This window comes from Acipenser ruthenus, chromosome 37 (genome assembly GCF_902713425.1).
Source record: "Acipenser ruthenus chromosome 37, fAciRut3.2 maternal haplotype, whole genome shotgun sequence".
In the NCBI taxonomy this organism is placed as follows: domain Eukaryota; kingdom Metazoa; phylum Chordata; class Actinopteri; order Acipenseriformes; family Acipenseridae; genus Acipenser; species Acipenser ruthenus.
In genome coordinates, this window is record NC_081225.1 from 7487798 (window position 1) to 7511918 (window position 24121).

Below are 24121 nucleotides of genomic sequence, written 5' to 3' on the forward strand. Positions count from 1 at the left end.
TTGCTAGTTTTAAACAGTTGAAACATTGTCTTTGCGCTTGCTACATAAGTATTATTATTTGCATTTTTTTTTTTACATAAGTTGCTTGCGTTGCTCTGTGCTGCACGAATAATCCTCTTTGCTCACACTGATCACTTACCTTGCTTTAGAATGCTGTCATAATCAATTACCCCGGAGTCTGAGAGGATCCAAGTGTGTGTGTGTGTGTGTGTAACCCAGGACCAGACTAATACTCTCCAATTCACAGACATTCTTTCTCTGTAGTACCTTGTTGGTGTATGACTTATTTGGTAAATGTTATAGAAATTATAATACATAAGAAATTAACTGAAATTTTAAATGGCAACTAAATAAAAATAAAAAAAAGTTAAATGTAACCTACAAAATAAAGGATCTCTCATTCTTTTATTCATTTTGTGATTTCTTAGGTTTAAAATATTTACTGTAATTTGACTGCTGTTTTTGAAACTTATTTTTGCTGCAGTTACATTCATTAAAAAGCAGTACATTAAAAAAAAACATCTTAACATTAAACTCTGTTTCAAAGCTCTTTTCAAAATGTCCGCTCTAGTGCACTGTAAGGATTATTGCCCACACTGTCAAACAGGTAACACAGCGATAACGACCCATGATGGGTACGGAATAGAAAAGCCAGAGCACTTGTTATGTGATTTAGAGGACAGATCTCAAACCCCAGTGCACTAGAGCGGCCATTATGAAAAGAGAATGAAACAGAGTTTAAAGTTAAATGTAAAAAGTTGTCAGGATGTTAATAATTAAAAGAAAAACTACATGTACATTATTTAAACAGTTGTAGCAACATGTGGGGCATAACACTACATTTTTCTGAATCCCGCTACTTATTCTTTGAGACTCCCAATTACATCAGCTGTTTTAAACTAGTTTAGTAAAGTCAGTAGGTGTTTTTCTCCTTTAAAAAAAGTTAAGTAAATAACACACAGAAGTGCACAATTACTTTACCTTAGTAAATGAATATAGGACTGTGATAATAAAATTGAACAGGCAAATAGTATCTGGCAGAAAAAGACTTATCAAAGAAAAAACTGACCAACACTTTAAGACAGTGATAATCGTGATCATTTTATTCAGGCAATGAGATATGAGGAAAAATATATATATATATTAGTAAAACATTATAATTTCATTACAGCTGTGTAAGTTTAACTTTACAAATATTTATGGCATTAAAAAGGGGGAGCTGTTTGCACATAAAACATATGCAGAGATATGGCGACAGTGGATTAAAATAATAAAAAATATATATCCTGTAAAAGACTGATTAGTCGCTTCTCTTTGTTAAATAAGACTTATGAACCATACCGTTTACATTTGGCACACATACACAGCAATGTCTGTTGGCACTTGATAGCAATAGCTATGGTACAGTCAGGCGAATGGAGTTTATAACAGGATCATTTATCTGATATGCTGCTGGAGTTAGCATACATCTCCTGTAGCTGAACTGCGTTTCTTGTCCCTCCCTGGCACAAACCAAACCAAACCACTTGGCAAATATACACAGCGGGGCCGCGTGAAGGATGGAGCTTTAAGCTGCAGAGTCCCACAATCCTGTTCAAATTCACAATGAAATAGAACTCTTCTGTGTCTCCGACACATTCTCCCACAGTTTAACATTTCAGTTTATTTCATCCCAATTTATCAACAGAACCCCTATCGACCTTAAGAAACTGCTGAAATCCATGACAAAGTCCAACTTGGATTGTTTGCAAAATAAATTCTTCCTGCCCCTTCATTTTAAAAGGGTGTTTTTATTATACAGTTAACATTTTACAAAAAAAAAAAAAAAAAACACCTACGATATTTCATCATTGTATGGGAACTTCGTCAATAAGCAACTTTTTGAAATGCATTTTTTTTATTCTCGAACACTCACGTAAAGTCTTAGGAGGAACCGTATTATCTTGGTGTTGCTGCTACTTAGCTTCCTAAAGTAATTTTTTCATTGAATGTTTTGAAAAAGTTCTACATTTTATATACATATACTGGATGTTGCTTATTAGTGGTGAAATAAAATGTTGTATATTTGTTCATTTGCATTTAATTACTATAGTTAGATCCAAATACATTTATTCATACTTTTCCTCAGAATGGTTTGGTCTTAAAATGTGTTTTCTTATATACATATGAAGAGATGAGTCTTAAATAGATCTGCACTTTTTTTTACATAATATGCTGTAGATGTATATAAAGAGTATGCTGTGTCCTATTCTGATGGGCTTAAATCTGTATGGTACTTAACTACGGCCTTGCAAAGGGAAATAATCTTCATAGTGCTATTCAGACCTGATATTGTATAAGTAAAAAGCCGGAAAGTACAGATCATTTTCTTCCAGTTGTAAATGTTCTGTATAAATAACCACAAAACCTTAGGTGTATGACCAAACGGCTTTTGTATCTTGCGGATGGCTGTGTCTGTGCTGCAGTTTAAATGGTTAATGTTAAGCGCTCTTCACTGCATGAGCACCAAAGAGAGAAGCCTCCACTGTGAATAAAGTAATAAGCGTGCCTTAAACAGTGGAGCAGGCAACACATTTTACAAGCAAATGAAATCACCTCCTGACTCTTACTTAAGGAAGGGTCAGCTTTGACATGCACCTGGAGTTTTTGTTTATTTGGTTGGAACTCGATGAATTGAATTTAGTTCACTGGTCTGCAACGGACGGTCAAATGGAACCAGGAGTATTTGCATGGCTCCTTTTAAAAGTTTTAACCAAGAATTGGTTATGTTTAGCATGTTTGCAAGCTTAAGAAACTGCACACTTACTATTTAAATCTATTAAACTTTGTTGAAATTCAATATAAATATTGAAACCCAGTTTATTCACTTTGGCACTGGCTACACCAGACAATGTCTTAACCCACTTTGCAACTACCTGCCAAACAGTGGTAGAGACACTGGAACCACAAACCTTTTTATGAACATTAAGTATTGTACCTTAAGAAAACTGTCTTGAGCTCACTTAAGTGCACAGATGAAGGCACCACTTGACTGGTTCTTACGTACTTTAGTTAACAGGTATATTGGTAACATAAATATATTACATACTACTATATTGTATATAATGGAAACTATATATCTTTTTAGAAACGTCATTGAATTCTGTTTAAAACATTTGCAGGTTTTACAATTGTACTTTAGAACAGAAGCAAATCACTGATCGCTTCCCCATCCAAAGAGGAACTGGCAAAAAACCAAACACCAAACAGGCACTCCACACTGGAAAAGACTGATCAAGTACCACTGCTATATACCATGTACTGCACAGGGAATCAATTCTGTAACAGTATTTCACAAACATATCGACCTTCTATTTACATTATATAGATTTAAACATTGGCAACAGAGGAAATAAAAAGAAAATCATAAAGTCACACCTATTGCTTTTCAGCTAGACCGTAGCAGCAAAGAGGTTTTCCGTAAACAACTGAGATCAAGCCTTCACTCTTAAGAGGGGCACCATGTACTGGATTTCAGTGGGATACAGGTTCCAGCTTGCACTCTGAATTCAGCTCAGGGCTCCCTGAAGGTACGCAACTTGACTTTTCCATGCAGTATTCTTGCAAATCGATTTCCAGAGCCCTGCTTCTGTGCTTGATCTGTATCCTGAGTCATCTTGGAGATTCAAGTTCCTCCACTGGGGTGAGAGCCAGTACATTTCCACTTGGAGAAATACTTTTGTAGTTAGTTTTGTAAGGTGGTTTGCCATAGTTGTTGATGTGCATAGTTATCATGCATCCTTTATTTTTATTTTTTTTTAACTATTCCTTTCTTTAAATTTGTGATGTATGTTAAGTATCTACAGCAACAAAACCAAAAAAATAACCCAATTAAAATTGCACAAAATATAAGGTTTGTGGTACGGTATACATGGTATACCATCTTTTAAATTTCTTCTTTTATTTCAATACTGTCCTTTCATGTGTTTGAGGCAAAGAAAAAACAGTGCATTTTGTCCCTCTTAGGCAATAAGGGAAATTGCAGATAAAATAAAACACCTGAGGAAGCCCCAGTTGTTTTTGCATATGAACACTGGCATACACTACAGTGAACCACTTAACATGTTTGCTAGTCTTTCTGGTTGATCTGGTGTGCAGCAGGCATCTATATAGGGAAGTGCAGCTTCTATCCAGCCTGGAAATCACATTGGGGATACAGCTTGTTTCCGCTGTTCTTTCAAGTTGTTGTCCTGCCAGGAAATTCTGCTGCTCAATTTATGTTCAAATGGGACAGAAACTGTGTGGAAGCGATTCTGCAGTTGGGGTTCGCTCTTCGTTTTTGGCTTTAAGTCCAAGTGGATGTTAACCAGTTAACAGGGTCTGAATGCATTCTACAGGGTGTGGTCTCTGCTAGGTAAGGTGGGTACTTATAGCTGTTGCGTGCACAGTGTTCAATACGGGTGAGGGGGGGTGGGGTAGGGTGGGGTGGGGTGGGAGTTACTGTACTGAAAAGATTCAGTCATTTCTTCCAAGTTTGGCTATGAGCTCATCACAGATCTTGGTGAGCTCTTCAATTTCTTGATTCTGTAGAAAAGGAATGATATGTAGCATCAGAATCAAACCGTCTGTAGCATATAGTTATAGTTCATTTAGTTAAAGGAGAACTAGTCAATGCTTTACAATAAATTCTTTCACCTCTTCTTGGATTTATTAACATTATAAGTTATGGTGCTCACAATCTTTTGGCTCTTTTTGATGTTAATTCAGGACAAATACTGAAATATAACATTACAGATAAACTGTTGCATCCTGGTTCCTTTGCCGTAGGTCCCATCTGTCTGCTTGCTGCAACAGAACTATAACTCTGCAATGAAGTATGAAGTTCCAGGAGGTAGCTGCAACCTTATCTACTGCATTATCTTAGCTGCGCATTCCAAATGGAAGTATAAAAATACAAGTAACATAAGATCTTCAACGGAAGAAAAAGAGAAACCAAAAACCTTGGTTAGCCCAGAGAAGTCATTGTGCACTGAAGGCACTTAGCTTTAGTATCCGTGTCTGGCCTCTCTGTATGGTGGCTTTCCACTGCTAATCCGAAGCTCAGTCACACACTGTCTCACCTTGTGCACCAGTGAGTCATTGAGCTTGCTTGGGCTTCAATCCCACCCAGCTGTGAAACCAAACCTCCATCTTGTTAGGCTTTGATAGATAAATAATGCATATCTAGGGTTCGTTTTTGGTGTTTATATTAGATTACAAAATTCGGTACTACAACACTCACCTTTTAGAGAAATGTATGTATTTTGAGCCTATTTCGGTTGAAAAAAAACCTTTGATTTTTTTTTCTGTACTTAGAATTTTAATGAATTGTAACTAGCAGTCTTAATGAGTGTAGCAGCAGTTAACTACTGGCCCTCTTTTCACTGTAATTATACTGCAGTGGTTTCCATTGTAGACCCGCTGTCGCTCTGGCAGTGTTACTGTACCTTCTGTTGAAGTGCTCTCTCCAAGGAATCCACCTTCATTTGCTCCTTCCTTAGACTGGCGTGAAAGGCTGCAGCTTCCGAATTGGATTTGGAGCGGACCTGAGCAATGTCTTCATTTGCCCTATGCAAAAGAGAAACACATGTTTAATACCAAACTAGAACTATAGTTCATAGGGCTGATGGTCAAAACTCAATAATGCAACAGTACTAAAAAGCAAGCCTTCTTAACAGGCCGGTTTGTTTGTATACTCCAAAAATAACGCCCCTTTGTAATCTACTTGCTGTTACATTACTTGCAGCAGTAGAATGTTATAAATTACATTTTCAAACAGATGCTAATGAAAGGGGATTCACCTTTAAATTCTTACCTATTTGATATCCTATTATGTGTGTTTTTATATGATTTTCTATTGCTGTTTCTGCTTGCATCATTATTAGCCTTGCTGGTAGCAAAATGCTTCACAAGCCTCCTCAAGGCTGATTGTAAGGTGGGGAAGCATATTACAGTTACAATGTGTACTGAAGCATGTGTAACACTAATATGCCTCCCCACTTCACTTCCCCACAATCATATTCTTGAGTCTTTTCAAAAGCAATTTTTGCTGGGACAGAGCACTATATGGCAAATAATTATCTAAGCTGAATCCAAAGTATACAAAGACACGTAATAGGATATCAAATATCGCAGTCGGTCACAATTGATATTTTTTTCTTTTAAATGTTCAAGCAGTTTGTGTGAACTCTATGGCGTTTGAGAAGTTGCCCTGCCAAAACCACACACTATAAAACAAGAGATGCATAGATAGGAACGTAATGTAGTACAATTACTGTATGCACACAGTGACTGAAGGGGATATTAGAATAAATGTTGATGATATCAACTGTGCCTTTTGTGCAGTATGTAAAAGCTATTTTAAAACTGCATGTGTGACACAAGCCCTTTAGGTACAGGTGAAATGCACACACTTGTCTAGTTTCTCCTCGGCGTGAATCTTGAGAGTCTGGTAGCGCTGCTCCTCCTGCTTCACCCTGGCCAGGTACTCCTGGGCACACCTCTTTAGAACCTCTTCATTCTGGAGGAACGGAACACCACGGGAACAAGATCAGCACAAGCACCCAAGCATGTGACAGTACAGGCTTTAAAATGGAGCAGCAGTCTCAAATACAGTCGCGGGCCTCAAAGCCTTTTAGCCAGGAGCACATTTGTATTTATATAATAAGGTCGGAAATTTAATTGAAGTTTTATAATGACATGCTTTCTGGACCACCTAATTAAATGTCCATTTTGAAATAAAATGTGAAAAGAAGTACAGGAGTTTCAGCTTGTCTTTAAAAATAAAAACGTTGGAATTAATATCATTCAAGATGAAAAACAGAAACGTAGATTTGGTCTACTCAGACTGTGCTGCTGTGGGTTTCAGGTCACCTCCATCAAATCAGTCACAGAATAAGAGAACAGGCACCTTCTTATACCCCTCCAGGACTCCCTTCATGTTCTCGTATCTGCGGAACAGTTCTGACAGGGAGCGCTCCACTGAGTTGAGGTCAGAGATGGCTTGTTCCTTCTCCAGGGTGAGCTGCTGCAGGCCCTGCTGAGAGCTCATTGCGGTGCGCTGCTCGTCTTCTATGAGGTGTGATACAGACAGAGTCAAGCAAGGCAGGGAAACAGGTTAGAGGAGGCAGAGTGCTGCTTGAAATGCATGAGGAATACTGGTACTGTAATGTGTTTACCAACAATACAAGGGGCTGGGCAAGAACAACTGACACAACTGCCCTTCACATGACTAACATGCTATGCAAACGCCTCCCTGACATGTGTTCTGTAATATATAAAAGCTGCATCTCCTTGATGCCAGTCAGCTTTGTTCACAATGACAGACACTCCTCACATCGAATCACTGCTTGCCCTTGATTGCCCTACACCCTTATGACAGTGTTATGGCAGGTGAGATTACTAGATAGATGGATATGAAGGATAAATATATAAACATATACAAATAAATCACTTGCAATACATATGATATGCAGCTATGGCCAAAAGTTTTGCATCACCCTACAGAATTAACTAATTTTGCTTCATAAAGGTCGAATGAAACCTGCTGAATGATGTTACGTTAACATATTGAATTACATACCGCTTTGTAGTTTTCCATATACTTAATGAAGAACCGACACAAATTGAAAAATGTGACTGTACAACCATTATGACTTTCGGTAGACTTTTCCAATATCATTTTGTAGCTTCTTTGATTACATGATGTTAAATAGAATATCTAAATTACGTTTGTATAGTTTTTATTTAATTTTTTTTAAATTGTCTCAATTCTAAAATTCTAGGTGATGCAAAACATTTGTCCATAACTATACATGCAGATACACTTACCTATCATCTGTGCAATTGTTTTCTCATACTCTGCTACAATTTTCCTGAGAAAAGAAATAAAATCCCAATGAGCAACTTATCATCACAACCAGTACATAAATACCACAGATCAATATGTCCAGGTACCTCATTTCAAACACTTCTTGTCGGCTTTCTTCATATTTCCTCTTCCATTCATTGGTTTCAATTTCTTTAGTGATGATCTGCACAAGACAAAAACAGGTATCATTAAAACACACCAGCAGTGAATTCAAGTACCATCATCTTATTTAGTGAAATGAAAATAAACTTTGTTTAAAAGGGTGCAGACCAATGCAACAGTTTAATGTTTAACATGCAACAGAATATACTCTTCTGTCACTGTATGATGTATAATTGCAATACTTTATACTAGTGCACATTATATATATATATATATATATATATATATATATATATATATATATATATATATATATATACACACACACACACACACACACACACACACATAGTATATATATTTTAAAACTATATATATATTGTAACAAAGTACGGGGCAAGGTAATGGATGGGATATACATTCGGCCTCGATTTGTACAATTTAACCCTGGATTCTAAGAGAAATGTAGTTCAGTGTCCGTGGCCTACTGAACTACACTTCCCAGGTTGAAAGACAGGTTCTAATTGAACAAGTGCCAGATTTGATTAGGCACCTGTTGGCAATTAGCACAGGTATTTAAACTGGGCTGAAGCAACAAGGCGGGGCTTTTTGACAAGGCTCAGTCCTGCACACAGACCCGGCGTGTTGCTGAGGAAAGTATTGTTTTCGATTGTGATTCTCTTGTAGAAACAATTACACTAGGTTTATGACTCGGTAAACGGCTTAGCCGTCCGAGAACTCAGTTAAGTCTCTAACAAGATTAGGTAGACCTCCATGAAAGAGGTAGGCGTTTGTTTTGTTTGAATTTATTTTGTTTGGAAAAGTCATATGTATGTCAGTGTTTGAACAACCTGCCGAAACAAAGACTAATAATAAACATACGAGCGCTGTCTCGTTCAACCAAACTTGCGTTGTTAAAGGAATCAATTATTTACACTAGAAGACCGTAGTTCGACAGGAAGTATGTGACAAAACTTCCCCCCACTTTGTCACATAATATATATATATATATATATATATATATATATATATATATATATATATATATAAAACTGTAGTGTACAACATTGAAGGCATATGAAAGAAAAGGTTTTAAAAAATGTACACAAAAAGTTTAAAAGATTAAAAAATATTTTATTTTCAGGACGCTTCGGGCAAAAGCCCTTATTCAGCTATTTAAAAGCTGTTTTTCTTTTTAAACAGCAAAAAAGGGCTTTTGCCCAAAACATCTTGAAAATAAAATATTTTTAAATCTTTTTAAACTTGTTGTGTACATTTTTTTAAACCCTTTTCTTTCATATGCCTTCAACGTTGTACACTACAGTTATATTTATTTATTTATTTTAAAACTATATATTATTTTTTTACATACAATTACCCATTTATACAGTTGGGTTTTTACTGGAGCAATCTAGGTAAAGTACCTTGCTCAAGGGTACAACAGCAGTGTCCCCACCTGGGATTGAACCCACGACCCTCCGGTCAAAGTCCCCAACCACTACTCCACACTGCTGATGTGTGTGTGTGTGTATATTATATATATATATATATATAGCTGCTTGTAAAATGATGGCATTGTTGGGTACCTCTTCTCTGATCAGGTTCAGCACAGCCTCTTTGTCTGCCTCACTGATGCAGATCGTGTCGAAGATGGGGCTTCCTTTTCCTTGGCCTTCGTTTCCCGTCAGCTTGCTTTTTGTTCCAGCCGGGTCGATGTACTGTGGAAATATAAAGAGGTAAAGGTGAGATAGACAGATAGATTTTTTTAGCAGTGTTAGTGCTCATGAAGATGAAGGATGACAATAGGTTAGGCACAGTGCTCACACAAATACTGTACAACCTTTGTATTTGCATTCAGCTTTTCTTTTGGGCTGAATTGCATTGCACAGTATTTGCAAACAGACAGTTTAGCAGACTTGCGCTAACCCAAACCCTGGAATTCCAATTGGACGTATAACAGAACCATGCTATCATAATGACCTATTAGAATTGATTTATTTAGTCTTTTTTTTTTTAAGTTATCAAACCGGGAAAAAAATAATGTTTAATGTAATGGCTTGTAAGTAGTCCTATTTGGTGCTTTTCTTTCCCAGAATGTGCCAAGAATAATTAGCAATGAGAACCTGGCATGTAACAGATGTAGTGATAGATATAGAACCCTACATTTAAACATTTCTCAGGGTCCACTTCTCTTGGGTTGAAAGCCTAGACCTCAATGAATGAAACTATTTCAACCATCAGTCAATGGCACTAAAGCGATACCAAACCCACCCCAGTAAACTGCTAGAGCTGAAGCTGGTCTGTTCTACAGACGACCTTGCGGATTAATGTATTAATATTAGAACACACCTGGATAATCTCCTTTACAAGACAGCGCTAAATCTTACTGTCACCTGTTGTTCTTGTCAGTGCAGTGCTATGCACTAACGTTACAAACCAAATTGTAAAAAAGAAAACGCAGACAACGAGTTAGGTTAACCTCAGAGTGTTTCACGCTATTGGTCTGTCTGCTGCTGCTGTATCTTGCTTATCTTAAAACACTGCATGCTGGCAAAACTGGAGTTCATTGAAAGCTGGGTTGTATATTGTAAGATTCCCACAAGGAGGCAGAAAAGTGTGGATGCATTTTTTTTTTTTCAATTACGAAACCAAATAATTTCACACAATGTGGAAATATAGCGGCATACAAACATTATGGGTCCACAAACTATTTTTATTCTGTTAATTGAAATGATTCTGCTATCTTGCTGTTTTACATTTTATTGGGGTAGTCAAAGTAATCATAACAGATTTAGAGAGTTGTATAGCAAAGTCTAATAAACAGTATTGACTCTTCAAATCGATCATACTTCATACTACTGGACCTTGGTTGTCGTATGAACTGCAATGCTGACCATGAAATGCTCAAAGCCGGACATTAATTGACCCCCATGGTTGCAAATAGTCCTGTTTTACTACTACTGCCACCTAGTGGTAAACCATTACATCATCATTTCAGCACAATATTTTTGTAATCGATCCAGGGCCTTTGAATTTCATTTAAGTCTTATTTATTCTACTATATCCCTAGTTGCGAATTTTATCTTTTTAACAAAACATTACTTACAGGTGAGCAGGATTCTGTCTCTGCCAAGGAACTGGCTACTGCTTTTTCAAGACCTGAAGGGATGTATAAACAAATGAAATGTTACCAAGTAAAAGCAAAACATGCTTTGGTTAAGAATTATATGCAACAATAATCCAGCATTCAAATTTGCTAGTTAACTCTGGTTTCCTGAACTACACAACACACATGCTGTCGATTTTTTGCAGTATGTGTTTTTTTTAGGAACTGCTATTGTTAATCTCGAAAAGCCAACCTTCTGTCAAAGTTTTAGTTTTTACTGTTCAGGCAACGACATAAATAATGAGTCAGTTTTCTGTACCTTGTACTATATGTACAATCCTATCCGATTCATGCTACCTAGTCAAGGAATTTATATTTTTTAATTTGAGCTCAAATCTTTTCCTTCAACTACAGAAGTCTCTTAGCTGACTAACCTGTTTACTTGATAGATTTTCATATGCACCAATCCCATTTATATGCAGAATAGTCATATTTACTCTGGATAGCTGAATATTATGTTTAGCTCAACTGACAGAATTCTACTGTACTGTATATGAAGCCTGCATTATCAATAAGTCTCCAGAAGGGGTCAGCAGAGATACACTTTTACTAGGACTCCAGTCAGGTTTAAAAAATGATTCAATAACCAAGACTAAACTTTACAGCGGTCCAAATTTAATGTGAATGAAAAAGTGTTGATACATTGTATAAGTTTCCAAGAGCTGCCAAGTTCAGCTTTATGAATAGAAAGTTAAAAGGAATGATCACTACAGCCTGGAAATCAATTTTCTTACACATTATTTTAAGCACTAGTAATCTAGTAATTCCTCTTCTACCTCTGGAGAATGTAAAGAAAGTGATTGAACGAGATCTACTTTTGATAAAGGAGAGAGCACAGAAGGATAAGCAAGATGTAGGTAACAGACACCGACACCAAACGTTTTCGGCATCAACACTGATAAAGGTACGAGCAGAAACATTTGTCTGCTTGACTTCAGGGGTTGATTTTATTATGCTATACCTTGCCAGGATAAAGCTGGATTAGTTTAGTGCATTTTACAGCACAATGCTTTAGTGCTGCTCAAATCTATTTGATTATTCGGATTTGCCTCCTGAGAAATCAGGTGCTGACAATCAGGTGACCTTGATGTGAATAATCGGTTTGTGCAGCACTACTAGGTTTGCAGGAACCACCTTACTGTGCTTATCCTGGGAGTACGCATAAAACAGGCTGTTGATGAAATGCAGGTACAGTAGACATCTTGGTATTGTAAAATGCTCTAAAACAAATTCAATTGTGGCTTATCTCGGCAAGGTATAGGTTGATCAAATCAACCCCATAGTTTCTGGATGAAGTACCGTTAGTTGCCTGGGTAGTGCAGTTAGTTTGATCTAAAGTGTCTAGCGAGACCATACAGAATTAAATTAGACTGAGTTAGATCAATTATATGCATTTTATATTATTCTATTACAATATTAAACTCCAGCTGGTTCTACTCTCAGCAGACAGTGTATACAGGCTGCCCAGTTCCTGTGTTTGCTATCCAACACTTGCATTGTACTTTATTTACTGTATCAGGAGGTCATAACCACATTCCCAGCCCAGGGCCAACTTCAAAAGCAGCAGATCGTTCTTGTTTTTAATAGAGGAAGTTATAATCCAGATCTGTAGCTGAATCTTGCTGGCTCCTCGCCATAGTCTTTAATGTTATTAAATCCAGCCTTTTAAAAATAATCACCACAGAGTACACTGGTACATCATGGGGATAATTGCTAAACGTAACAGCAGGACCGTGTGCTACTTTTATCAAAATTACAAGCGTATTCAAGAGTATTGCATCCAGGGGCTAGTGGTTGATATCCTATTATGAAAATGGAAACTATATATACTGTACTGTACAAAATCAGTTACTCACCCCAAGTCATTTCTAAAGCCCTCTCACAGGTTTATAAAACATTTTACATTACCAGGAAATCACAGAGATAGAGAGTTTTACTGGGGCGCAATAAGAGCATTTGATATTAATGGTGGATTAATAGCTTTACAGATATTAATACAAGATGAAGCCTGTTTAATTTTCAAACAGTCTTCAGCTTATTGATCAGGCTATGGTCGGGATTTGCAGTGCTGCATGCCAAGTTATTTTTTTTCTGCGCTTCGGCCACTGGTGCCGTCTTATTTACACTGCGTGCTCTGTATAGGACTGGTTACCATGGAGATATATACTAGGGTCATGCTGTTCATCAACAGTATTTATCAATGCCGTAGTGTGGTGAGCTGACTCAGTCCTTACAAATCAAGAGTATAAATGTGGCTTGCATTATATGATGTACACTGTAACTTGTCAACCTAAGTCCTGAAGGCACTGTATTTGTTTACTGAATCCTTCTTATTCTGACAGAGCAATCATATCTAAATGACATTACTGCTCAAACAAGCTTATATCTTAATGTACGTAATAACAGAATTCAAGTTTATGGAATGAAAATGCTAAATAACTGCAACCTTGGAAAAGGTCCCATTTATAAATATAGCTACTATTTTAAACCTGTTATATAACAAACACATTACGGATGTCATTAGGCAAGGTTTGTATGGTATCTTTTTTTTTTTTTTTTTTAGAAATACTAAAGGAAACTTAAATTCAGTTAGTATGTTTCGACTAGAAGTCTTTATCAGTACCTTTAAAATGTGTAATGAGATGCTTAGCAGAGGTACTAAGAAGCGGCTACAGCTCTACCAAGCTGCTCATTTTAGAAGCTCATACAGCCTTTCGAGTTGAATAATTTAAATCTTTTCCAAGTGTTTAACAACTTTAACCACTGTGTAGAATATGCTTGTCAAATCTTAGTGTCAGCCTTATTATACAGTAGTATGTGTACATTAAACGGTAATGGATCTATGTCATGTACACATCAGGACATGTCACGACTGCCCAGTCCCTGACCACATTCCGGCGCCTCCTTAAGACTCACCTCTTCAAAGAGCACCTGTAGAACTCCTCTGTTTGTATCCTGGGACACTATCACCCTTCATGTAATTTTGCTTTATTTTGCTCTTATCAGCCCCTATTTTACTGCATTTAATCCTGTACTTCAGAATACTGTAATCTGCCAAGTGTTTAACCTGTAGTACTTTGTATTTAATCACATCCTGATGTAACTATCACTATTTAATCATATCCTGATGTAACTATCACTATTACCTGCTGTATTATTGAATTGTGGTTTGTCAAACTTGTACTTTACTTGAACAAAAGTTGTATTTCTTGCTCTTATTGTATTACTTGTATTGTAACGCTTGAAATGTTTTTGCTTACGATTGTAAGTCGCCCTGGATAAGGGCGTCTGCTAAGAAATAAATAATAATAATAATAATAATAATACACATAAATGCTGTACACTGTGGTACATACAAAAGTAATGGAGGGATTCTCCTCATGAGAGGTTTTTTATATGTTACATGTTTTATATATTTTTTTTTTCCTAAAACGTCTAGGAAATCAAATCAAACATCGCTATTACAACCTAATCAAAATTATTATTTTTTGGTTGGTTTGTTTCTTTTAAATAATAAAGTGCTCTCAATGTACAGATGGTTGCCGTGGCAATTAAATTCAATTAAAATAGTGGAAATGTTTGCAGCAGTCCTTTGCCACAGTGTTGGAATTAGACGGTGACAGTCACTTCAAAGGGACGGTGTAACCTACCCTCAGCCAGGTGTTTCTTTGCACGGGTAGACTCAGGCACGTTGGAGCACTCGAAAAACTCGTCGTCGTTGTCCCCTTTGACCTCGGTCAGTGGCTGCTTCTGACTGGAGGTGGTTGATGCCAGTTTTTCTTCGTCGGTGGCATGACCCTCTCTGTGTGCCTCTGCCGTCACCGGCTCATCCTCCTGCTAAGAACAGTGGAGGATGCATAACTACTTACAGTGTGTGGCCACATGTGGGAACATTGAAAAATTGTTTGCTGTACCTGTTACAGTATGTATCACACATCCTTACACATACTGTGTAAAAACACATAATACCAGACACACAACTTGTCTGGCATGGAAAATGGGCAATATGATGTCACCCATTGGATGATGAGCGATTCTAGCGAGGGTCTGTCCAGAATTATTGAGGGTTACAAGCAGTTTCCACAGATTGAAACAGCTTGGTGAATTAGCTCATTAACTTTAAGAAAGAGCCATGTATTTCTCACTGGCCCGCTGCCTTCACTGGTTGCTTGTTTCATAACAACGGACACCATATGATCTCCAGTGGCCAAGCATGAGCCAATACAAATAACAGGTTTTATAAGTGTTCATTGCAGGTGTTTTTTTACACTATAAAAGGTTCAGCCAGATGCTGTGACACCCAAATAAAGCAAGGTGAGAGCTCTGTACTGTATAATATTAGTTCTATGGGGGATAAAAAACAACATGGGCTGAGATTTTAAATATTCATGTCAAACATTTTTTTAGTGTGTGTGTAAAAAGTGTCTGGTAGAACCCGGACAAGATGACAAATCTGTTATCTTTCAAATAAAAAAACTAATCTTTCACAGTTTTTCAAACTGAACAAATGTTATAACCAGTTACAAGTACAGTGCTACAGAAAACAGCTGCATCAGTTGATAAACAGCTTTCTAGAAATTGCGTTTTATAAGCCAATCGTGGGCCAACCAGCACCCCTTCCTTATGGAGACATCACATGATGCTTCGGGAAGCAAAAAGCTTCATCTCCGAGTCTGTGTTTTTGTTCCCTGCTGAGTTTTGTCAGCACGACTGCTCTATTTCAGTTCCCTAACACAGACATGAATGTGACTCATGCTTTTGTCAAAACGCCAGCTCACCCGAGAGGTTCCATTACTAATGTGCTGCTGTAGAATTGGAACCATAGCCCAACAGCGAGCCTGCAGGTATCGATGCCCCGTGAAGAATCTCAGTAAAGCTTCAATCGCATGTGTTGTGTTTAGGTAGCCGTACAGTATGTGGTCTTATGTGTATGACTGTGGATGTGTGGGGGGAGGGGCTGTGATTGTGAGGACACGTGTAAGTGTTTATTTATGGAAAATGGAAACAATATACTTGTATTTCTATAAATCTATATACACTAGATCAAAAATCGAGGACTGACACAATCATTACTAGGCGCAGTATATCTTAGGTTTTATTTAAGCCCTTACCCTTTCAAGTCAGGGTTAGGCACCTCTATTCCATCACAGTTTTAATAGGCAGAATTCAATAATTAGGTGCTTTTATATCTATTAGGAGTTTCAGTTTGTTCAATGTAATAATTATGGACTAAGTGCTGACTTGTACCCTATTCACACTGCCAACATGCTCAGAGACTATAATTGCCATTTACTTTCACAATTCACTCTGTTTACTTTGGTCGTGTAAACAGAGGCTATTTGCCTAACCCTGCTTTAAAATGGGAGTGAAGCAGGGTCAGCTGTAGATATTATACTATTACACCACAATATGTGTTTCCCATTGTATTTTAACTTATTACTTCTTTAAATGGGGAAGAGACTCATTTCCATTTTAGTTTTCATTTTACTTACCTGACCACAGATATCCAATACCAGGGACTGGTTTTCATACTTCTTTACTTTGCAGGCACCCCTGTGGGAAATTGGAAAAAAGGAAGTAGAGTTTAATGGAAATGCAATATTCACCCTGAAATATTTAGCAAGACTTTGCCGAGCACAGTGAGCCAAAGCCTGAGACCCGAGGAGAGTCATCTTTGAACGGGTCTAGTATTTTGAGTGAGCCCTTTGTTGTAAATTTTATGGAGCCAAGTCCACTACATTCCCAGGTCATGTTTCTATTCTATTCTATTCTATTCTATTCAGTGGTCTATTCTGGTCAGAGATGGGATTTCGACTGGTTTTCTTCAAGGCAGTTATATATGCTGGTTCAAGAAAACGTCAGTCACTTTAAAATCCCTTTCAGCAAAAGCCAGCATTCCTGAATTAATCTACTGCTGTCATCATGTGCTGGGGTTTCATATTACCTGTTGTTTTATTTACCTTATGCACCATTTGTTCCAACTTCCAGCTCCCAACACATGCTGGTTAAAAGTTGAGTTAATGGAACTTTCAGCAGGGTTTAGACCTGAGCAAAGTGACATGCCACAGTACTGAGCGACAGTATTGTGCTGCAAAACTGATTTGTTTATATTTATAGCAGACATAAAATTGCAGACAAACACTATTAGGCCTTTGTTCTGATAGGCCTGTAACTAAGGCATGCACAAAGTTGTTGTGTCATCATCACACGGCCCAACAAATTTAGCCTGGCCATGACAAAAAAAAAAAAAGGAAAGAAGAATGTTTCTGTAATTCAAAACTGTGCACAGCCAGTGGTCTCTGTATGTGAAGTTTGGAAAGCATACAATTAAAGCTGTTTACAGTTTACCCTGTGCACTGTTTTTTTGTTACCAAAATAGTCATGCTTTCACAGCTAAATATTACATAGAATGGAGCACAGACAGGATTCTTCATATGGAGATATGGTACAACAGGAACTAGCAGGGCCTGCCTGTAGTACACATGCATCACTAGACTGTTCTGTTAACTCCAGAGCCCCGCCTTGGGTAACCTTTGTACCACAGAAAATGTGATCATCTGTGTGCTTTATAATTTTCTATAGACTCTTTTTTTTAGAGATAATGTAACCAGTTGAACTGGAATGAAGTAGTGTTTTATAAGAACAGTGTATGTGTGTTTTATAGGGTAGGGTAAATAACATATCTCTTTTTAACAAATGTACCTACTCTGGTTTCAGCTCTCCCTTACTAAAACTAAGTTTGGTCAATAAGCGAAATGGGTCAATTTTGCCAACTTAGACCAAAATCGGCAGAGGTATTTCTTCCACCAGTGAGTGGTTTAAGATTCCTAACCCCTCCCCATAGTGAGAAAGTGTCTCGAGCCATTTTGTAATGGGGAATGCTGCCTAATCACGTTTTACTACATTTGTTAAGGAAACTTGCCACCAAACCCCCAAATTCACCCTACTAAACATTCTACAAATACCTTCATAGATATACAAAACAAAAATAATTGTACTATAACAAAAAAAACACAAAAAGCAAGCTAGACGCAACCTCAATAACGTCAGACTACAGCAAGCCACAAAACACATTAGCCTTGCAGATTGCAGGACAACCAAGGCATAGCAACGAAAGCCAGCGAGCGCTGCAGGGCAGTTAATAACAGTGAGCAAGCACACAGAAAGCCATTTCAATGGGGGGGTTAGAATGGACATGCAACAAGAACACAAGGAGAATGCACTGAAATCATAGAAGGGACGAAGAGAGCAAGCTGAGCTAAATCCAGAAGAGCTGATGTACTTACAGCAGAAAACAGAGAAACCTCACTTGCTCAGAAGTCCTGATGCGCACATACATACACACACACACACACAGACAGGGAGGGGGCATAGACAGACACGAGACACAAGGACAGACAGGCAATTAAAAGATGAGAAAAGATAAAGAGAACAGGTGAGCATTAGCCTGTGAGTCAAAATGTGGTGCAGAGAGAGAATGGGGGGGAGAGTTGGATAATGGTGAAATCGAGTGAAATTCTTGTGATATACAGTGCCTTGCGAAAGTATTCGGCCCCCTTGAACTTTGCGACCTTTTGCCACATTTCAGGCTTCAAACATAAAGATATGAAACTGTAATTTTTTGTGAAGAATCAACAACAAGTGGGACACAATCATGAAGTGGAACGAAATTTATTGGATATTTCAAACTTTTTTAACAAATAAAAAACTGAAAAATTGGGCGTGCAAAATTATTCAGCCCCTTTACTTTCAGTGCAGCAAACTCTCTCCAGAAGTTCAGTGAGGATCTCTGAATGATCCAATGTTGACCTAAATGACTAATGATGATAAATAGAATCCACCTGTGTGTAATCAAGTCTCCGTATAAATGCACCTGCACTGTGATAGTCTCAGAGGTCCGTTTAAAGCGCAGAGAGCATCATGAAGAACAAGGAACACACCAGGCAGGTCCGAGATACTGTTGTGGAGAAGTTTAAAGGCGGATTTGGATACAAAAAGATTTCCCAAGCTTTAAACATCCCAAGGAGCACTGTGCAAGCGATAATATTGAAATGGAAGGAGTATCAGACCACTGCAAATCTACCAAGACCTGTCCGTCCCTCTAAACTTTCAGCTCATACAAGGAGAAGACTGATCAGAGATGCAGCCAAGAGGCCCATGATCACTCTGGATGAACTGCAGAGATCTACAGCTGAGGTGGGAGACTCTGTCCATAGGACAACAATCAGTCGTATACTGCACAAATCTGGCCTTTATGGAAGAGTGGCAAGAAGAAAGCCATTTCTTAAAGATATCCATAAAAAGTGTCGTTTACAGTTTGCCACAAGCCACCTGGGAGACACACCAAACATGTGGAAGAAGGTGCTCTGGTCAGATGAAACCAAAATCGAACTTTTTGGCAACAATGCAAAACGTTATGTTTGGCGTAAAAGCAACACAGCTCATCACCCTGAACACACCATCCCCACTGTCAAACATGGTGGTGGCAGCATCATGGTTTGGGCCTGCTTTTCTTCAGCAGGGACAGGGAAGATGGTTAAAATTGATGGGAAGATGGATGGAGCCAAATACAGGACCATTCTGGAAGAAAACCTGATGGAGTCTGCAAAAGACCTGAGACTGGGACGGAGATTTGTCTTCCAACAAGACAATGATCCAAAACATAAAGCAAAATCTACAATGGAATGGTTCACAAATAAACATATCCAGGTGTTAGAATGGCCAAGTCAAAGTCCAGACCTGAATCCAATCGAGAATCTGTGGAAAGAACTGAAAACTGCTGTTCACAAATGCTCTCCATCCAACCTCACTGAGCTTGAGCTGTTTTGCAAGGAGGAATGGGCAAAAATTTCAGTCTCTCGATGTGCAAAACTGATAGAGACATACCCCAAGCGACTTACAGCTGTAATCGCAGCAAAAGGTGGCGCTACAAAGTATTAACTTAAGGGGGCTGAATAATTTTGCACGCCCAATTTTTCAGTTTTTTATTTGTTAAAAAAGTTTGAAATATCCAATAAATTTCGTTCCACTTCATGATTGTGTCCCACTTGTTGATTCTTCACAAAAAATTACAGTTTCATATCTTTATGTTTGAAGCCTGAAATGTGGCAAAAGTTCGCAAAGTTCAAGGGGGCCGAATACTTTCGCAAGGCACTGTATATATATATATATATATATATATATATATATATATATATATATATATATATATATAGTGCAGTTACAGTACTTAGGTATGGAAGGAACCATACTATCTGGTTGTCGTGCCTAGTAATATTTAATATTTTTGAACCTTCTCTCATTATTAATAATTCCACTTAGATGTAACATTCTGCTTACAAATAATGCTTTTTAGTAAAATTTAAGGAATTTTCTCACTATGTCCCCTGCTTTCTTTAAAAAAAAAAAAACATCAGTGCATGCTACAAAAGTACAAATACTGGCAATTAGATTGCAAAGATGGTGGGAATTGCACACTGTAGTTCAGAGATTTGATAATCAGAGACCCGCGTCCAGTTTTACAGCATGTAGGTACTGTGTAAGTGTTCACAGAAATGGATTATGTCCTTTGTACTAAATGTTTCCCAGGATGCTTGAGATGCTTAAAATCTTGATATCTCATTCCTTAACTGTTTAATATGCTATCATGTGTGTTCGCTATTATTCTGTAATGGTGTTTCTGTTTAGATCACTGTTTGCCATCATATCAAAAACTGCTTCTGAAAAGTCTCCTCAAGGGTGATGTGGGGAAGCATATCAGCGTTGCACTGATGCACGTCGGCAATATGCTTCCCCAGCTCCCTTTCCCACAAATCAGCAGTAAGGAGTCTTTTCAGAATCACCTAATTAGGTTTTCCAGGAAAACAATACACAGACTGTACTGGTATGTATGAACTGTAAATAGATAAGCAACATCATTATATCTTTCAACAAGTAAGCTTATGACCTGTATATATTTCTTATAATACAATGAATGACTACATTGTTTTTTATCAGCAATGCCTTTGTGTGTTCAATTCTACATAAACTTTTACAGCCCTGTACAAAACATCCAACAGAAACCACACCACCCTTTGTTAACTCACGTTATTAACCTAGACTTGGTCTTCTTTGGTGACATTCTCGCTTTCCCCTCAGCCTCGATGGGCAGTTCAAGTTTCTGGGATTCCAGATCCTCTGTGAGCTTGTCAGGTAAAGAAGTGTCCTCAGACAGGGCAAGGGCCAAGGTCTTGGAAGGCTTAAAAGGATCAATGGAGTCATCAATACTTTCAGTGTTAAAGCTATAGGATCCCTTTGGAAGGCTGGGAGAGCAGCCTGTACTGGAGTTGAATGGGTTGAAGTTGGGATCGTCCCACTTGCTGGGGTCTGAATTATAGGATGATTTTGGGATGGGGACATCGTCTAAGTTTTGGGTGGCTGAGTTCTCTGGGGGCTCTATAGGTTTGGCAAAAGGTTTCTGTTTTTTAGGTGTGAGCTTACTGCCCAGCTTTTTGCACAGTTTTCTAGGCATGGGCTTCTTGACATCCCCGTTCTCTTTATTGTCCGTGAAATCGAACTCCATCTTCATGGCAGGACCTGTCGTCTCCTCCAGGTTAGACTCAGCATCAGGAATTTCAGAGTCAGTCTTGATATTGCTGACAGCAGGCGGAGAGTTTTGCAACTTGGATCCACCCAAGGCAAAAGGGTTGACGTTATCATTGTATTCGTCTGGGTTGAAGTTGTAGGCCACTTTTGGAACCGGGATCTCATCTTCTTCTGGTTCCTGATGGTCCACCATCATTTTGAGGGACGAAGGTCGGCTCTTTTTGGGTTTGCCCTTCACGGTTGCAGACTCACTGGCAGTCTGGAGCTCAATTACTTCTTCTGTGGTGACCACCATCTGTTCTTCAGACATAGACTCCTGGCTTGTGTCTAAGGCATCTGTAGGTTGTCCTGTTGGTGCCTTCTGTGTTTCCTCCTCTGATATTTGAAGATTGGCTAATTGCTTCACCACCTCAATATTAAGTTTATCTAGATTGTTCTTTTCTGCCAGGGAGCATTTTTCCGTGCTGGTGATCTCATGCTGGTTCGAGTTTTTATCCAGGTAACGATTCGGATGTTCGATCGTTTTGGAGATCAGCTGTTCATCATTTTCCAGCAGCTCTGAGGAGAGAAAAAAAGATCAATACAATCTGTGAGATATGTGAACTTCTTATTAATAAAACCGTTTCAAAACAGGTATATAAATGCTAAACCAAGGCTGATTTAATATTGAAGGTGTCCAACTTGTCTGGCTTTCTTTATAATTCGTTATTGAATTTTCAAGATATGGTGCATGTACATGTGCTAGAGTGTTGCATCAAGCATGCAGGAATTATATACAATATATAAATGAACCAAGACGGTGTCATTTAATAAGTACTGTAAATTGCTAAAACTGTTAAATTATACATAGAAACAACTGAATTTTGAATGTTTAATTTTCATTATCAAGTCGTTCAGACATTTTAAATGTGTAAAATGTGGCTTCAAACTATGCTTAGTTAAGTTGATCTACTCTTTCAATTTATAAAGAAGTATTTTAATCCTATAAGACTCACCAAGCTTTAAGTGCAGCAGTTTTCAGAGTATAAGACGCATCCTTTTACAGATTTTAGTGTGTTATTCACAAGTTGTGGCAGCATACTTGGGTATGGCATTCTATACTATGGTGTTTTTGCTAATTCGAAAGTTAAACAACTACATTTTTTTCAGTAGTAGCTAGTGGTTGCAATACCAGTTTTTGTGATTTATAATTGAATACATAGTATGTAGGGTGTCTACAAAAGAGACCAGACAAACTGCATGAGATAACCTCTTTAAACAATAATACACTACACACAGTGTGTTAAATATACTACACAAATATAGTTACTTGCCTTGTCAATATTGTATGATAATAAAAAAAAATACTACAGTGTAATTAGGTAGAACTATAAAACACAGAATTTATGGTTAGTTTCCTAAAACCTAAATACTGTGAAACCTTGCTGATCGTAGCATTCAAAAGAAAAGAAAAGGCTACATTTTTGTCTTCCCCTTTTTAGTAGAGTCAAATGAAGTTTCTAAAATGAACACTTTTTCCTCATAGCAACAGCCACAGGCAGCAGCCTATTACAAGAACAGTATTTTTGGCTGGATTTGCTACTCGTCCCTGGTCTCTGGCCACAACATCCTCCAGGTGCTTGTTTTAGTCACTAAGCATAAAGACACATCAAAATCAGACACAATGCAGTGCTACAAACATACATGTTCCAACATGGAATCACTGGCCAGATCCGGAAGAGCCAGATTTAGTAAACCCAGCTTGTTTCTCTGTCAACTGAAATTCAACCGGCGTGGAAGGAACTGAAGCACTGAGCCTTCTGGGACTCTGCTTCCTGCCGCCCGTCCGTCATGGTGTTCCTGCACACTTGACAACTCTGCAGGAGCTCCGCTGAGCCATAACAATTAACAAATACAGAAATAAACTAGAAATAGGAGTTTGTGAACCAAAACAAAGCACCTCTGCCAATGAGAGTTCACTACATCAAATGGTTTCTGAGAGGCTTTCATGCTGTGGTGGCGACAGCTTTGTAAAATAACTGGCACGAAAGGATTAATGATCCTATATCCATCTACTAACCTGACCGAGAGAATCTCAGAATACAGTTGTGTCCGCAGTAGGGAGCCAATACAAGTGTGATCAGTGCAGTCAAGGGCTATTCTAAGTGCAATCAGTTCAAAATCGTCCTAAACAAAGGTGGTTCTGAAGTTTCTAACCATGTTTCCAAGATATCAGTGGTTGTAGTGGCAACGCTGGTGGATTTTCAAATTCCTACAAGTTCCCCATTTAATAACAGAATGAAAATCCATAACGAGGGCTGATTCAGTGGGTGAAAACACTTTCTTTTATTTAAATCCAGCACTGATAGTCATTATCTATCAAGTGTGGCCAGTCCATTGGA

General features: G+C 38.0%; 1 protein-coding gene across 5 annotated transcripts in view; it reads right to left on the reverse strand.

Moving 5' to 3' along the window:
- Positions 1-1082: 1082 nt before the first annotated feature.
- Positions 1083-24121, reverse strand: part of LOC117971683 (transforming acidic coiled-coil-containing protein 1-like) — a 61823-nt gene continuing 38784 nt past the window's right edge. For 2 of the 5 annotated variants that reach the window (XM_059008426.1, XM_059008422.1), the window contains exons 3-14: positions 21242-22298; positions 18443-18478; positions 16649-16709; positions 14807-14993; positions 11097-11149; positions 9577-9708; positions 7975-8051; positions 7849-7892; positions 6929-7089; positions 6432-6538; positions 5466-5586; positions 1083-4563 (exon numbers count right to left, since the gene is read on the reverse strand). In XM_059008426.1, coding sequence (XP_058864409.1) covers positions 4495-4563; positions 5466-5586; positions 6432-6538; positions 6929-7089; positions 7849-7892; positions 7975-8051; positions 9577-9708; positions 11097-11149; positions 14807-14993; positions 16649-16709; positions 18443-18478; positions 21242-22298 — 2105 coding nt within the window. In that variant the 3' untranslated portion in view covers positions 1083-4494. The remainder of the gene's footprint in view (positions 4564-5465; positions 5587-6431; positions 6539-6928; positions 7090-7848; positions 7893-7974; positions 8052-9576; positions 9709-11096; positions 11150-14806; positions 14994-16648; positions 16710-18442; positions 18479-21241; positions 22299-24121) is intronic. The other 3 variants (XM_059008423.1, XM_059008425.1, XM_059008424.1) reach the window with 3 other exon arrangements.